The sequence below is a fragment of the Bufo bufo genome, chromosome 10 (assembly GCF_905171765.1).
Source record: "Bufo bufo chromosome 10, aBufBuf1.1, whole genome shotgun sequence".
NCBI lineage: Eukaryota > Metazoa > Chordata > Amphibia > Anura > Bufonidae > Bufo > Bufo bufo.
The window spans coordinates 146,611,134-146,628,551 of NC_053398.1; the positions used below are offsets into that span (position 1 = coordinate 146,611,134).

General features: G+C 50.6%; 1 protein-coding gene across 2 annotated transcripts in view; it reads left to right on the top strand.

Moving 5' to 3' along the window:
• CRISPLD2 (cysteine rich secretory protein LCCL domain containing 2) overlaps window positions 1-17,418 on the top strand; it is a 37,207-nt gene that overhangs the window by 8,254 nt on the left and 11,535 nt on the right. For both annotated transcript variants that reach the window (XM_040409531.1, XM_040409530.1), the window contains exons 2-6: window positions 1,248-1,522; window positions 13,644-13,762; window positions 13,836-13,968; window positions 14,320-14,435; window positions 14,751-14,851. In XM_040409531.1, the coding sequence (XP_040265465.1) occupies window positions 1,292-1,522; window positions 13,644-13,762; window positions 13,836-13,968; window positions 14,320-14,435; window positions 14,751-14,851 (700 nt within the window). In that variant the 5' untranslated portion in view covers window positions 1,248-1,291. The remainder of the gene's footprint in view (window positions 1-1,247; window positions 1,523-13,643; window positions 13,763-13,835; window positions 13,969-14,319; window positions 14,436-14,750; window positions 14,852-17,418) is intronic.

A 17,418-nucleotide genomic window follows, 5' to 3' on the forward strand; every position in this document is an offset into this window, starting at 1 on the left:
CAGTTGTTCTGTGTTAGGGAAGGATGATGGGCTCAGTTGTTCTATATTGGGGAGGATGATGGGCTCAGTTGTTCTCTATTGGGGAGGATGATGGGCTCAGTTGTTCTATATTGGGGAGGATGATGGGCTCAGTTGTTCTGTATTGGGGAGGATGATGGGCTCAGTTGTTCTGTATTGGGGAGGATGATGGGCTCAGTTGTTCTGTATTGGGGGAGGATGATGGGCTCAGTTGTTCTGTATTGGCGGAGGATGATGGGCTCAGTTGTTCTGTGTTAGGGAAGGATGATGGGCTCAGTTGTTCTGTATTGGGGAGGATGATGGGCTTAGTTGTTCTGTATTGGGGGAGGATGATGGGCTCAGTTGTTCTGTATTGGGGAGGATGATGGGCTCAGTTGTTCTGTATTGGGGAGGATGATGGGCTCAGTTGTTCTGTGTTAGGGAGGATGATGGGCTCAGTTGTTCTGTATTGGGGAGGATGATGGGCTCAGTTGTTCTGTATTGGGGAGGATGATGGGCTCAGTTGTTCTGTATTGGGGGAGGATGATGGGCTCAGTTGTTCTGTATTGGCGGAGGATGATGGGCTTAGTTGTTCTGTATTGGGGGAGGATGATGGGCTCAGTTGTTCTGTATTGGGGAGGATGATGGGCTCAGTTGTTCTGTATTGGGGAGGATGATGGGCTCAGTTGTTCTGTGTTAGGGAGGATGATGGGCTCAGTTGTTCTGTATTGGGGAGGATGATGGGCTCAGTTGTTCTGTATTGGGGAGGATGATGGGCTCAGTTGTTCTATATTGGGGAGGATGATGGGCTCAGTTGTTCTATATTGGGGAGGATGATGGGCTCAGTTGTTCTGTATTGGGGAGGATGATGGGCTCAGTTGTTCTGTATTGGGGAGGATGATGGGCTCAGTTGTTCTGTATTGGGGGAGGATGATGGGCTCAGTTGTTCTGTATTGGGGAGGATGATGGGCTCAGTTGTTCTATATTGGGGAGGATGATGGGCTCAGTTGTTCTATATTGGGGAGGATGATGGGCTCAGTTGTTCTGTATTGGGGAGGATGATGGGCTCAGTTGTTCTGTATTGGGGAGGATGATGGGCTTAGTTGTTCTGTATTGGGGAGGATGATGGGCTCAGTTGTTCTGTATTGGGGAGGATGATGGGCTCAGTTGTTCTGTATTGGGGAGGATGATGGGCTTAGTTGTCTCATCTCAGGCTCTTGAGTCTAATGTTCTTTCCTTCCTTATCTTAGACTTGACCTTTCCCAGCACCTCCTGCCCGCTCCTCCTCCTCATCATGAGTCTGTGGGTCCTGGCGCTCGGCGCCCTCCTGCTGGTGGAGCAGTGTCACTGCATGTTCCTGGCTAATAACACCTTCCTGGAGAACCTCCTGAGCCGATACCAGGACGGCGCCGCGCACTCCAGGAGCCGAAGAGCCATAGCCCGGTCCGATAAGGAGGAAATACTGCAACTGCACAACAAGCTGCGAGGACAAGTACACCCATCAGCCTCCAACATGGAGTACATGGTGAGTGCAGTGCTCCCCAGTCAGATTTATTCCTGGGAGAGATGGGTGACAACCACTGTGGGGTCTTCTGCTTTCCCAGGCTTCTGAACGGCAGTGCACCCCCTGCGTCCGCGCAGCAGGATGTGATCTATCATGACCCCTGTGCAGGCGGCCATATTGGTTGATGCCAGTAGAGTACACCTGCACAGAGGGTCCGACCTTGGTGGACCCGGGGTCACAGCTCGTCTGGCCGCTCAGCACAGAGACGCTTCTCTTTTACGCGGCTAACGATCTATTTTGGTCACAGAGCGGAGAAAGTAGCGAGAACTCCCAGGCGGAACAAGGCGCAGCGAGTATTTGGGTTGGCGGTGGATATTAGGCTGAGCGGTGGCATAATGTGCGCTGTGTTTATCCAGAGCCTGATGGGCGGACGAGCGGCGCTCTATACCTGACTCTGCTGATCGCGCTGATCCCCAGGATTTCTGAGAATGAAAGAGTCTTATGTCCAAGAGAAAAACGTGAAACCTCTTCAGAGAGGAGATGTACGCTGAGCGCACCGACATAAAACGGACGCCGAGCGCGCCGACATGAGACGGACGCCGAGCGCGCCGATATGAGGCGGATGCCGAACGCGCCGACATGAGACGGACTCCGAGCGCGCCAACATGAGACGGACGCCGAGCGCGCCGACATGAGACGGACGCCGAGCGCGCGATATGAGGCGGACGCCGAGCGCACCTATATGAGGCGGACGCCGAACGCACCAATATGAGACGGACGCCGAGCGCGCCGATATGATACGGACGCCGAGCGCGCCGATATGAGACGGACACCGAGCGCGCCGGTATGAGACGGATGCTGAGCGCGCCGATATGAGACGGACGCCGAGCACCCAATATGAGACGGGCGCCGAATGCATCAATATAAGACAGATGCCGACCGTGACGATATGATCCAATAGGAGATGGATATGGAGCATGCTGATACGAGATGAACACCAAGCTCGCTGATAGGAGACAGACGCAGAGCGAGCTGATAGGAGACGGACATCGAGTGCGTTGACAGGAGACGGACGCTGAGTGTGCTGATAGGAGACGGACGCTGAGTGCGCCGACAGGAGACGGACGCTGAGTGCGCCGATAGGAGACGGACGCTGAGTGCGCTGACAGGAGACGGAAGCTGAGTGCGCTGACAGGAGACGGACTCCGAGCGCGCCAACATGAGACGGACGCCGAGCGCGCCGATAGGAGACGGACGCTGAGTGCGCTGACAGGAGACGGACGCTGAGTGTGCTGACAGGAGACGGACGCTGAGTGCGCTGACAGGAGACGGACGCTGAGTGCGCTGATAGGAGACGGACGCTGAGTGCGCTGACAGGAGACGGACGCTGAGTGCGCTGACAGGAGACGGACGCTGAGTGCGCTGACAGGAGACGGACGCTGAGTGCGCCGACAGGAGACGGACGCTGAGTGCGCCGATAGGAGACGGACGCTGAGTGCGCTGACAGGAGACGGAAGCTGAGTGCGCTGACAGGAGACGGACGCTGAGTGCGCCGACAGGAGACGGACGCTGAGTGCGCTGACAGGAGACGGACGCTGAGTGCGCCGACAGGAGACGGACGCTGAGTGCGCCGATAGGAGACGGACGCTGAGTGCGCTGACAGGAGACGGAAGCTGAGTGCGCTGACAGGAGACGGACGCTGAGTGCGCCGACAGGAGACGGACGCTGAGTGCGCCGATAGGAGACGGACGCTGAGTGCGCTGACAGGAGACGGACGCTGAGTGTGCTGACAGGAGACGGACGCTGAGTGCGCTGACAGGAGACGGACGCTGAGTGCGCTGATAGGAGACGGACGCTGAGTGCGCTGACAGGGGACGGACGCTGAGTGCGCTGACAGGAGACGGACGCTGAGTGCGCTGACAGGAGACGGACGCTGAGTGCGCCGACAGGAGACGGACGCTGAGTGCGCCGATAGGAGACGGACGCTGAGTGCGCTGACAGGAGACGGAAGCTGAGTGCGCTGACAGGAGACGGACGCTGAGTGCGCCGACAGGAGACGGACGCTGAGTGCGCTGACAGGAGACGGACGCTGAGTGCGCCGACAGGAGACGGACGCTGAGTGCGCCGATAGGAGACGGACGCTGAGTGCGCTGACAGGAGACGGACGCTGAGTGCGCTGACAGGAGACGGACGCCGAGTGCGCTGATAGGAGACGGACGCCGAGTGCGCTGACAGGAGACGGACGCCGAGTGCGCTGATAGGAGACGGACGCTTAGCGCACCGGCAGGAGACGGACGCTTAGCGCACCGACATGAGACGGACGCAGCGCTGATAGGAGACGGACGCTGAGTGCGCTGACAGGAGACGGACGCTGAGTGCGCTGACAGGAGACGGACGCTGAGTGCGCTGACAGGAGACGGACGCTGAGTGCGCTGACAGGAGACGGACGCTGAGTGCGCTGACAGGAGACGGACGCTGAGTGCGCTGACACGAGACGGACGCTGAGTGCGCTGACAGGAGACGGACGCTGAGTGCGCTGATAGGAGACGGACGCTGAGTGCGCTGACAGGAGACGGACGCTGAGTGCGCTGATAGGAGACGGGCACTGAGTGCGCTGATAGGAGACGGACGCCGAGCGCCCTGTGCCTGGGGACTGGACACAGGATGGCTCCCACTAGAGTCTAGTGACTATACTGACACGTAATATGTGCTCTGCTCTATCAGTCACCAGTCCAGATGATGGGCCTTGAGGCAGAGTCCTCCCAAGGCGCGGACAAGAATAGGACAGGTTATATTTTTTTGCGCGGCCACGGAACGGAGCAACGGATGCGGACAGCACACGGAGTGAAGTGAATGGGTCTGCATCTGAGCCGCCAAAACTGCGGCTCGGATGCGGACCAAAACAACGGCCGTGTGCATGAGGCCTTATTATACAATGGATGGTGTCTACGAGTGGGGCAATCTGTGCGCAGTGCAGGGGGCGGTGGACAGTGGTGCTCTGGCACTGAAGGGGTTACTGTGGCGACGAGAATAGCTGAGGAGTTTACTGGAGGCGACTTCTGTGCCCACAGCAGCCGGGCAAGAAAGAGCCTCATTCTGGGGCTGTGGAAAAGTACAGGAGGAGCTGGCAGCCGGCGCCGGAATGTTTGCCATGAAAATTACAGCCTCAGGACCTCGCTTCATGGTCCGAGGTGACCTGACGTGACTTCACCAGGGGGAGCATTTTAGGAGAAGCGGCAGGTAGAGGGGCCCTGTCCCATCACTGGCCCCGGAGCCCACAAGGGCCACCAGTTACAGACAAAACCTGCCTATATCGACTGTAGCGCCCAGTGTGTTCTCAATTAGTGTTGATCGCGAATATCGGCACTTTGAGAATTCGCAAAGATGCAGAATATAGCGCTATATATTCTAGATTTTGTTTCATCAGTAACCTCCCTTCTTGCTTGTCGGCCAATGAGAAGGCTGCAATGTCTCTGCCTGAGCTTAGCAACATCCCTAGCAACCAATAGGAAAGCTGCCTCCCCCTTACTATATAAGAGCCGCCCCAGCAGCCACTTTCTGTGACATTGGATAGTTAGATAGCTGATATATATATAATACAGATAGTGCAGGTTATATCCTGATATAGACAGTCAGTGTAGGTTATATCCTGATATAGACAGTCAGTGTAGGTTATATCCTGATATAGATAGTCAGTGCAGGTTATATCCTGATATAGACAGTCAGTGTAGGTTATATCCTGATATAGACAGTCAGTGTAGGTTATATCCTGATATAGACAGTCAGTGTAGGTTATATCCTGATATAGACAGTCAGTGTAGGTTATATCCTGATATAGATAGTCAGTGCAGGTTATATCCTGATATAGACAGTCAGTGTAGGTTATATCCTGATATAGACAGTCAGTGTAGGTTATATCCTGATATAGACAGTCAGTGTAGGTTATATCCTGATATAGATAGTCAGTGCAGGTTATATCCTGATATAGATAGTCGGTGCAGGTTATATCCTGATATAGATAGTCGGTGCAGGTTATATCCTGATATAGACAGTCGGTGTAGGTTATATCCTGATATAAACAGTCAGTGTAGGTTATATCCTGATATAGATAGTCAGTGCAGGTTATATCCTGATATATATATAATACAGATAGTGTAGGTTCTATCCTGATATAGACAGTCAGTGTAGGTTATATCCTGATATAGACAGTCAGTGTAGGTTATATCCTGATATATATATAATACAGATAGTGTAGGTTCTATCCTGATATAGACAGTCAGTGTAGGTTATATCCTGATATAGACAGTCAGTGTAGGTTATATCCTGATATATATATAATACAGATAGTGTAGGTTCTATCCTGATATAGACAGTCAGTGTAGGTTATATCCTGATATAGATAGTCAGTGTAGGTTATATCCTGATATAGACAGTCAGTGTAGGTTATATCCTGATATAGACAGTCAGTGTAGGTTCTATCCTGATATAGATAGTCAGTGCAGGTTATATCCTGATATAGACAGTCAGTGTAGGTTATATCCTGATATAGATAGTCAGTGCAGGTTATATCCTGATATAGACAGTCAGTGTAGGTTATATCCTGATATAGATAGTCAGTGCAGGTTCTATCCTGATATAGATAGTCGGTGTAGGTTATATCCTGATATAGATAGTCAGTGTAGGTTATATCCTGATATAGATAGTCAGTGTAGGTTATATCCTGATATAGACAGTCAGTGTAGGTTATATCCTGATATAGATAGTCAGTGTAGGTTATATCCTGATATAGACAGTCAGTGTAGGTTATATCCTGATATAGATAGTCAGTGTAGGTTATATCCTGATATAGATAGTCAGTGTAGGTTCTATCCTGATATAGATAGTCAGTGCAGGTTATATCCTGATATAGATAGTCAGTGTAGGTTATATCCTGATATAGACAGTCAGTGCAGGTTATATCCTGATATAGACAGTCAGTGTAGGTTATATCCTGATATAGATAGTCAGTGCAGGTTATATCCTGATATAGACAGTCAGTGTAGGTTATATCCTGATATAGACAGTCAGTGTAGGTTCTATCCTGATATAGACAGTCAGTGTAGGTTATATCCTGATATAGTGGAGCTGTAGGTTCCAGTGCAGGGTGTTAGGTAGTGTGATAGGGATTACTGTTTCTCTGCTGTCCGTACATACGGCTACAGACACAGCGCTGTGATGTCACAACAATACTTAGGGCACCAATCAGTAATATCTACTCAAAAAATATGCGCATCATTAGTGCCAATTTGCGCAATCATGAAAATAATGACTGGAGATCACGGATTCTAGAATTCGCAAATTTTTTGCGAATATTGTCTATGTCGCTCATCACTATTCTCAATCTGATTGGCTGCAGGGTGATCTAGTCTGAATTTATATTCTCCGGATCTGATTGGCTGCAGAGTGATCTAGTCTGAATTTATATTCTCCGGATCTGATTGGCTGCAGAGTGATCTAGTCTGAATATTCTTGTGATCTGATTGGCTGCAGGGTGATCTAGTCTATCTCCGCCTGACCCTCTCCTCATCACCCCGCCATCTCTGTGCTGCACTCGTAGTCTGGGCTACGCCTCTCCATCGCCTCACGCCCCTCCATGTGTCATGTGTTAGACTGAGTGTAAGCTCTGCGGGCAGCCTCTCATCTGGGGTCTGTCAGTGCAGTGAATGGAAGAGCCATCGGGGGAGGGGGTCTCTGCTGGAGCCACAACAATCTCATGTCAGGACTTGTCCCTTCATGGAAGTTTCCTAATGACAGTGAGCTGAAGAAATCCTCCTGCGTGTTCCCCGAGAGGAGGGAGGGGGTGACTGCAGCTGGCGGCAGTGGACAGAGGGTGCAGGCTACCGCCATGAAATCTGCCCCATCCTCCCAGTCTCTGTTATCCTATAGTTTTTCCAGGCTGGAGCGTGGAGCGCGGCCAAAAAATCTGTAAATACTGGAGGGACTGTATGGAAAACGAGGCCGAGTCATCCAACGGCGACCCTCCTCTGACGGGAAGAGGAGGCATCATTGCTGTGTACTTACCTTCTGGTCTTCTAAAGAGACCTGTGTGACCGCAACCCCCTCCTCCCCCAATACAGATATTCCGCCATATGGGTGATGGGTACATAAGGACTTACTGGTAATATGTGCATCTCAGTGATGTCACCGCTGATCTCTAGTGATGGACAGGCGGCATTCTCAGTGATGTCACCGCTGATCTCTAGTGATGGATAGGCGGCATTCTCAGTGATGTCACCGCTGATCTCTAGTGAATGGATAGGCGGCATTCTCAGTGATGTCACCGCTGATCTCTAGTGAATGGATAGGCGGCATTCTCAGTGATGTCACCGCTGATCTCTAGTGATGGATAGGCGGCATTCTCAGTGATGTCACCGCTGATCTCTAGTGATGGATAGGCAGCATTCTCAGTGATGTCACCGCTGATCTCTAGGGAATTGATAGGTGGTATTCTCAGTGATGTCACCGCTGATCTCTAGTGAATGGATAGGCGGCATTCTCAGTGATGTCACCGCTGATCTCTAGTGATGGATAGGCAGCATTCTCAGTGATGTCACCGATGATCTCTAGTGAATGGATAGGCGGCATTCTCAGTGATGTCACCGCTGATCTCTAGTGATGGATAGGCGGTATTCTCAGTGATGTCACAGCTGATCTCTAGTGATGGATAGGCAGCATTCTCAGTGATGTCACAGCTGATCTCTAGTGATGGATAGGCGGCATTCTCAGTGATGTCACCCCTGATCTCTAGTGATGGATAGGCGGCATTCTCAGTGATGTCACCGCTGATCTCTAGTGACGGATAGGCGGCATTCTCAGTGATGTCACCGCTGATCTCTAGTGAATGGATAGGCGGCATTCTCAGTGATGTCACCGCTGATCTCTAGTGATGGACAGGCGGCATTCTCAGTGATGGCACCGCTGATCTCTAGTGATGGATAGGCTGCATTCTCAGTGATGTCACCGCTGATCTCTAGTGATGGATAGGCTGTATTCTCAGTGATGTCACCGCTGATCTCTAGTGATGGATAGGCGGCATTCTCAGTGATGTCACCGCTGATCTCTAGTGACGGACAGGCGGCATTCTCAGTGATGTCACCGCTGATCTCTAGTGATGGATAGGCGGCATTCTCAGTGATGTCACCGCTGATCTCTAGTGATGGATAGGCGGCATTCTCAGTGATGTCACCGCTGATCTCTAGTGATAGCATAGGCGGCATTCTCAGTGATGTCACCGCTGATCTCTAGTGATGGATAGGCAGCATTCTCAGTGATGTCACCGCTGATCTCTAGTGAATGGATAGGCGGCATTCTCAGTGATGTCACCGCTGATCTCTAGTGAATGGATAGGCTGCATTCTCAGTGATGTCACCGCTGATCTCTAGTGAATGGATAGGCGGCATTCTCAGTGATGTCACCGCTGATCTCTAGTGATGGATAGGCTGCATTCTCAGTGATGTCACCGCTGATCTCTAGTGAATGGATAGGCGGTATTCTCAGTGATGTCACCGCTGATCTCTAGTGAATGGATAGGCGGCATTCTCAGTGATGTCACCGCTGATCTCTAGTGAATGGATAGGCGGCATTCTCAGTGATGTCACCGCTGATCTCTAGTGATGGATAGGCTGCATTCTCAGTGATGTCACCGCTGATCTCTAGTGAATGGATAGGCAGCATTCTCAGTGATGTCACCGCTGATCTCTAGTGACGGATAGGCGGCATTCTCAGTGATGTCACCGCTGATCTCTAGTGAATGGATAGGCTGCATTCTCAATGATGTCACCGCTGATCTCTAGTGATGGATAGGCTGCATTCTCAGTGATGTCACCGCTGATCTCTAGTGAATAGATAGACTGCATTCTCAGTGATGTCACCGCTGATCTCTAGTGATGGATAGGCGGCATTCTCAGTGATGTCACCGCTGATCTCTAGTGAATGGATAGGCGGCATTCTCAGTGATGTCACCGCTGATCTCTAGTGAATGGATAGGCTGCATTCTCAGTGATGTCACCGCTGATCTCTAGTGAATGGATAGGCGGCATTCTCAGTGATGTCACCGCTGATCTCTAGTGAATGGATAGGCTGCATTCTCATTGATGTCACCGCTGATCTCTAGTGAATGGATAGGCGTCATTGTCAGTGATGTCACCGCTGATCTCTAGTGATAGGCAGCATTCTCATTGATGTCACCGCTGATCTCTAGTGATGGATAGGCGGCATTCTCAGTGATGTCACCGCTGATCTCTAGTGAATGGATAGGCAGCATTCTCAGTGATGTCACCGCTGATCTCTAGTGAATGGATAGGCGGCATTCTCAGTGATGTCACCGCTGATCTCTAGTGATGGATAGGCTGCATTCTCAGTGATGTCACCGCTGATCTCTAGTGAATGGATAGGCGGCATTCTCAGTGATGTCACCGCTGATCTCTAGTGAATGGATAGGCTGTATTCTCAGTGATGTCACCGCTGATATCTAGTGATGGATAGGCGGCATTCTCAGTGATGTCACCGCTGATCTCTAGTGAATGGATAGGCTGTATTCTCAGTGATGTCACCGCTGATCTCTAGTGAATGGATGGGCGGCAATTTCAGTGATGTCACCGCTGATCTCTAGTGAATGGATAGGCTGCATTCTCAGTGATGTCACCGCTGATCTCTGGGGATGGATAGGCTGCATTCTCAGTGATGTCACCGCTGATCTCTAGTGAATGGATGGGCGGCATTCTCAGTGATGTCACCGCTGATCTCTAGTGAATGGATGGGCGGCAATTTCAGTGATGTCACCGCTGATCTCTAGTGAATGGATAGGCTGCATTCTCAGTGATGTCACCGCTGATCTCTGGTGATGGATAGGCGGCATTCTCAGTGATGTCACCGCTGATCTCTAGTGATGGATAGGCTGCATTCTCAGTGATGTCACCGCTGATCTCTAGTGATGGATAGGCGGCATTCTCAGTGATGTCACCGCTGATCTCTAGTGAATGGATAGGCTGCATTCTCAGTGATGTCACCGCTGATCTCTGGTGATGGATAGGCGGCATTCTCAGTGATGTCACCGCTGATCTCTAGTGATGGATAGGCTGCATTCTCAGTGATGTCACCGCTGATCTCTAGTGATGGATAGGCGGCATTCTCAGTGATGTCACCGCTGATCTCTAGTGAATGGATAGGCGGCATTGTCACTTCAGGATGTTGCTGATTTACATCTATCGGAGGTTCTCTAGGTTTTAATGTGTTAACCGTTCGTTGTCTGCAGTGTAATAATCGGGGAGAATTCTCTCCAGGGATGGTGTAATGAGGCGGCCGGTCATGTGGATGTCTGTTTCTGTTCTATAAGGACACAGACGACTCTCTAATGGACTTAGCCCTCTTTCACACGAGCGTGTCCGGATTAGGTCCGGATGCGTCCTGGTGCATTGCGGCAAACCCGCGCGAGTAGGTACCCAATTGCAGTCAGTTTTGACTGCGATTGCGTTCCGTTGTTCAGTTTTTATCGCGCGGGTGCAATGCGTTTTGCACGTGCGTGATAAAAAACTAAATGTGGTACCCAGACCCGAACTTCTTCACAGAATTTCGGGTTTGGGTTAGGTGTTTTGTAGATTGCATATTTTTCCTTATAACATGGTTATAAGGGAAAATAATAGCATTCTGAATACATAATGCATAGTACAATAGCGCTGGAGGGGTTAAAAAAAATAAAATAAAATTTAACTCACCTTAATCCACTTGTTTGCGCAGCCAACATCTCTTCTGTCTTCTTCTTTGAGGAATAGGACCTTTGATGACGTCACTGCGATCATCACATGGTACATCACATGGTCCATCACATGATCTTTTACCATGGTGACGGATCATGTGACGGACCATGTGATGATCGCAGTGACGTCATCAAAGGTCCTTTTCCTGTACACAGCAAAGATGAAGACAGAAGAGATGTCGGCTGCGCGATCAAGTGGATTAAGGTGAGTTAAATTATTATTATTTTTAACCCCTCCAGCGCTATTTTACTATGTATTCTGTATTCAGAATGCTATTATTTTCCCTTATAACCATGTTAGAAGGGAAAATAATAATGATCGGGTCCCCATCCCAATCGTCTCCTAGCAACCGTGCGTGAAAATCGCACCGAATCCGCACTTGCTTGCGGATGCTTGTGATTTTCACGCAGTCCCATTCCCTTCTATGGGGCCTGCGTTGCGTGAAAAACGCACAAAATAGAGCATGCTGCGATTTTCACGCAACGCACAAGTAAAGCGTGAAAATCACCGCCCATGTGCACAGCCCCATAGAAATGAATGGGTCGGGATTCAGTGCGGGTGCAATGCGTTCACCTCACGCATTGCACCCGCACGGAAAACTCGCCCGTGTGAAAGGGGCCTTAGAGTGCAGGTGAAATGTGTCTGGAAACCATAATGGGTAAGGCCTCATGCACACGACTGTTGTGTTGGTCCGCATCCGAGTCGCACTTTTTCCGGCTTAGATGCAGACCCATTCACTTCAATGGGGATGCAAAAGATGCAGACAGCACTCCGTGTGTCCCATTAGAACTAGGTCAGGGCAGGTTTTTGGCCTGAGCGTTCCATTTGCAGTGTCCGTGTTTGGGGTGGCCCCAACGCTACGAGGGGTCTCACAGACATCGTCGATGTGTCACCACGTGTTGCTGCTTTGCAGAAGGGATGGTAAGGCGTGGTGCACCCCAATGAAAAATAAGTCCAGAGGGTCAGGGTCTGCAGTAACCACGGCCTTCTTTACTGGAGGAATTTAGGTGCAAGGCGAGGTATAGGGCTGGCTTCTCCAGTCTCCTCCCTGAGAAGAGGCACAGGGCTGGCTTCTGCAGTCTCCTCCCTGAGACGAGGCATAGGGCTGGCTTCTCCAGTCTCCTCCCTGAGACGAGGCATAGGGCTGGCTTCTCCAGTCTCCTCCCTGAGACGAGGCACAGGGACGGCTTCTCCAGTCTCCTCCCTGAGACGAGGCATAGGGCTGGCTTCTCCAGTCTCCTCCCTGAGACGAGGCACAGGGCTGGCTTCTGCAGTCTCCTCCCTGAGAAGAGGCACAGGGCTGGCTTCTGCAGTCTCCTCCCTGAGACGAAGCATAGGGCTGGCTTCTCCAGTCTCCTCCCTGAGACGAGGCATAGGGCTGGCTTCTCCAGTCTCCTCCCTGAGACGAGGCATAGGGCTGGCTTCTCCAGTCTCCTCCCTGAGACGAGGCATAGGGCTGACTTCTCCAGTCTCCTCCCTGAGACGAGGCATAGGGCTGGCTTCTCCAGTCTCCTCCCTGAGACGAGGCATAGGGCTGGCTTCTCCAGTCTCCTCCCTGAGACGAGGCATAGGGCTGGCTTCTCCAGTCTCCTGCCTGGTAGAAGAAGGTTCCGTGCTGAAGAAAGGTCTGAGCTAGCTGTCCCTCTCTCTCTCAGAAGACTGATTCCCTGGGCAAAAGCTGGAGGCCCAGGGTCTGTGACAGGGTATCCCAGTCTCAGCGTCTTCTTCTGGTCACTCAGTAGTCTGGTAGAGTCTTTCCTATTAAGGACTGGTCCCTATCTGCAGAACACTAGGGGCTCTCCTTATATACATTTTCCAACTGGTCCTTCTAGTGGGAGGGGTGAAGCTGGAGAAGCACAGCCTAACAGAAACAATGTTGCAGTTTAAGGCTTCCATTGGCTTGTATTGGGCCTCAACCTAAGCAGTTTCCAGACACAAACAACCGTCTAACAGAACTAAACCAGACAGTCAAAAGTTCACAGTGTCTGTGTTTTCCCTCAAAAACTCATAGTCCCTTATAGCAGCAGTGGAATATTACTCGCTTCTCAGTGCACAGGATGGAAAGTCCTAAAGTCTTCGCATTAACACCTTCTACAATTCAGTGCAATAACGGCAAATAAACAGGATATGTTACAGTAAACATATATATATACACAATGGCATAAATCACAGTGCAAGTTAACCCTTCAAAGTGCCAAAAAGTAGGGGGTGGATGACATAACAGTAGGGGCAAATGTCCAGACTCCAAACTACCCTTGCTCCAGGGCACTACACATTCACTGACAGCAAGCAAATCAACAGCAAATGGAAAAACCGCACGGGCTTTAGGATGTGTTTTCTTCCTGCAGACGTGGGACGATGAGCTGGAGAGGTCATCAGAAGCCTGGGCGCAGCAGTGCATGTGGGAGCATGGACCTAGCAACCTGATCATGTCCATCGGACAGAACCTGGCGGTGCACTGGGGCAGGTGAGAACGTGGCGGTGGCCGGCCATTGTCTGTGATGTCTCCGCTATGTCGTTAACCCTTTGTTCTACTCTAGGTATCGATCGCCAGCATTTCACGTCCAGTCCTGGTACGACGAGGTGAAAGACTACACATATCCGTATCCCCATGAGTGTAACCCCTACTGTCCAGAGCGGTGTGCCGGACCCATGTGCACCCATTACACCCAGGTAGGTGTATGCTAGGAGTGGTAGTCCATCATCTGGTTCATGCTTGGTCTATTAGGGGAAAAGGCAAGGTGCTGTGGGCAGTGGATGCTGGAACTAGGAGTCAATCCCAGGGTCCATGCTTGGGTTGGGGAGAGAGATGTGGGGAGTGGTGTCTGTATATGTGGGGATGTTGGGAGTTATCAGACCCCTCTTTCTAACTCCCACAGTTCAGGATGTTCCTGATTGATATAGCTGAATCAACACTGAATCAGATTCTACCTGCGGCCGCCCCATTATCTGACCGCCCCCATGACCGCGGCTGTCCGTCCCCCGCCCATCACAACCTGCTGCCATTCATGTCGTCTTTTTCAGATTGTCTGGGCCACAACCACTAAAGTGGGCTGCGCGGTGAACATCTGCAAGAGGATGAACGTGTGGGGAGAGATCTGGGAGAACGCCGTCTACCTCGTCTGCAACTATTCCCCAAAGTAAGAGCCCTGCCGTCTACACCCCCTTCCCCCCACAGAGGCACAAGCAGGCCATTCATGCAGCTGCAAAACCATTTACCCAGCGTCTGTGAATCATCCTGCCATAGAGACACATGTTAGCTATGTGCAGAGCAGTGGCTGTGACAGTGTGATAAGCGGCGCCACCAGATAATCCTCTGCATCTTCCTGGGGGAGAGTTCTAATTCTAATCTGAATATTCCTCCCGGTCACAGTGCACAGCCGTTCAGGAGCTCACAGCAGCACAGAGGACTGCTGGACCAGCCGCACTGATTATATTTTTTGCTCCTTTTTTAGGGGGAACTGGATTGGTGAAGCCCCTTATAAGAATGGCCGGCCATGCTCCGAGTGCCCACCCAGCTATGGAGGCAACTGCAAAAATAACCTCTGCTACAAAGGTAAAGGCCTGTGAAGTGTCCTAGAGACATGTACAATGGAGATAACGTCCTCCAAACTGAAATCAGATTCTCAAATCTACCCAGGGGTTCTACGCTTTCCACAGATCCGGAACAACATGGAGATCTGTGTTATGTGCTCTACCTGCGTGACTGTCAGTATTTACTGTACATATAGCATTATATTCACTAATAATGACAGGCAAGCTGCTCTGTCCTCCTCCTCTCCGTCTTTCACTCAATTCTGCGCTCTGTCCTTCCCTTTGTCCCTCTCTCCATCTTTTGCTCCTTCATCCTCTTCATCCATCCCTCAGTGCTTCCTTTTGTCCTTCCCACCGTCCTTTTCTATCTTCCGCCTTTGCTTCTTTTTTCTTGGTGGCCTCCACTCCATCTACTGTGTCCTTCTCCATCCTTCTCTCTGTCTTTTCCCTTGTTTTTTTCTTTCTGTCCTCCACTCCATCCATCTCTCCGTCCTTCTCTATTTTCTCCATCCTTCACACCATCTTCCTCTCCATCCTTTTCTTTCTTCCATCTCTTCATCTTTCTCTTCTTGCTCCGTTCTGCATCTTTTGCCTCTTACTTCTCTCTGTCCTTCTTCTCATCCCTCCTTGTCCCATCCCCCCTCCATCCTTTGCTCTGTCCTGCTTACCATCCATCTCTCAATCCTTCGCTCCATCCTTCTCTCTATCCTTCTCTTCTCGCTTCATCCTTCTCTTTTTTGCCCATCCTTCTACTCTCACTCCATCCTTCGCTCCACCATCCTCTTAGTGATCGCCTTTGTCCTTCTCTCCATCTATCTATTCTTCACTCAATCCTTCTCGCTTCATCCTTTACTCTTGTTTTATGTCCATCCTTCTATCCTCATTCCATCCTTCACTCCATCCTCCTCTTCGTCCTTCTCCCTGTTAATCACTCCATCCTTCTTCCTGATCTTCTCTCCTCACTCTCTGTCCTCCTCTTCTCATTCTGTCTATCTCTCTATCCTTATCTTCTCACTCGGCCCTTCACTCCTTTTTTGTCCATCCTTCTATCTTCACTCTGTCCTTTGCTCCATCCTCCTCTTGGTTCTTATCTTTGTCCTTATAATTGTTTATGTGTCTGTCCTTCTACCCATTCTCTGCTTAGTCCTTCTCTCCATTATTCTCTCCATCCTTCGCTATACCCTTGTCTTCTCACCTTGTCCATCTCTCTGTCCTTCCCTTCTCATTCAGTCTTTCACTTATTATATTTTTTATCCATCCTTCTATTCTCATTCCATCTTCCTTTTCATCCTTCTCCCCATTCTTTGCGCCATCTTTCTGCCTGATCTTATCTTTTCTCAGTCCTTCTCCCTGATCTTATCTCATCTCTCCGTCCTTATCCCGATCTTCTCTTATCTTTCTGTTTTTCTCCCTGACCTTCTTTCCTGGCTCCGTCCTTATCCACGATCTTGTCTCATCTCTCATTCCTTCTCCCTGATCTATTCTCTTTGCTCCATCAGTCTCCCCGTTCTTCTCTTCTGGCTCCGTTCTTCTCCCCGTTCTTCTCTCCTTGTTCTGTCCTTCTTCCTGATCTTCTCTCTTTGTTCCGTCCTTCTCTCCGATTATGTCTCCCCGCGCCGTCTTTCTCCCTGATTTTCTCTTCTCGCGCCGTCCTTCTCCCCAATCTTCTCTGATCTCCGATCTTCACTCCTCATTCCGTCTTTCTCCCCTCGTTCCATCCTTCTCCCCAATCTCCTCTGTCCTCCCTGATCTTCTCTCTTGACTCCATCCTTCTTCCCAGTCTTCTCTTATCTTTCCATACTTCTCCCTGACCTTCTTTCCTGGCTCCATCCTTATCCACTATCTCCTGTCATCTCTCCACCCTTCTCCCCGATCTTCTCTCATCTTTCCGTCCTTCTCTCTGACCTTCTTTCCCGGCTCCATCCTTATCCACTATCTCCTGTCATCTCTCCACCCTTCTCCCCGGTCTTCTCTCATCTTTCCGTCCTTCTCCCTGACCTTCTTTCCTGGCTCCATCCTTATCCACTATCTCCTGTCATCTCTCCACCCTTCTCCCCGATCTTCTCTCATCTTTCCGTCCTTCTCTCTGACCTTCTTTCCCGGCTCCATCCTTATCCACGATCTAGTCTTATTTCTCCATCCTTCTCTTCTCATTCTGTCCTCCTCCCCGATCTTCTCTCATCTCTCCGTCCCTCTCCCCAATCTTCCCTCCTCATTCTGTCCTTCTCCCCGATCTTCTCTTATCTCTCCGTCCTTCAATGCGATCTTCTCTCATCATTCTTTCCTTTTCTCCGATCTTCTCTCATCTCTCTGTCCTTCTCCCCGATCTTTTCTCATCTCTCCATTCTTCTCCCAGATCTTCCCTCATCTCTCCGTCCTTCTCCCCGATATTCTCTCATCTCTCCGTCCTTCTCCCAGATATTCTCTCATCTCTCCGTCCTTCTCCCCGATCTTTTCTCATCTCTCCGTCCTTCTCACCGATATTCTCTCATCTCTTCGTCCTTCTTCCCGATCTTCACTCATCTCTCCATCCTTCTCACCGATATTCTCTCATCTCTCCGTCCTTCTCATCGATATTCTCTCATCTCT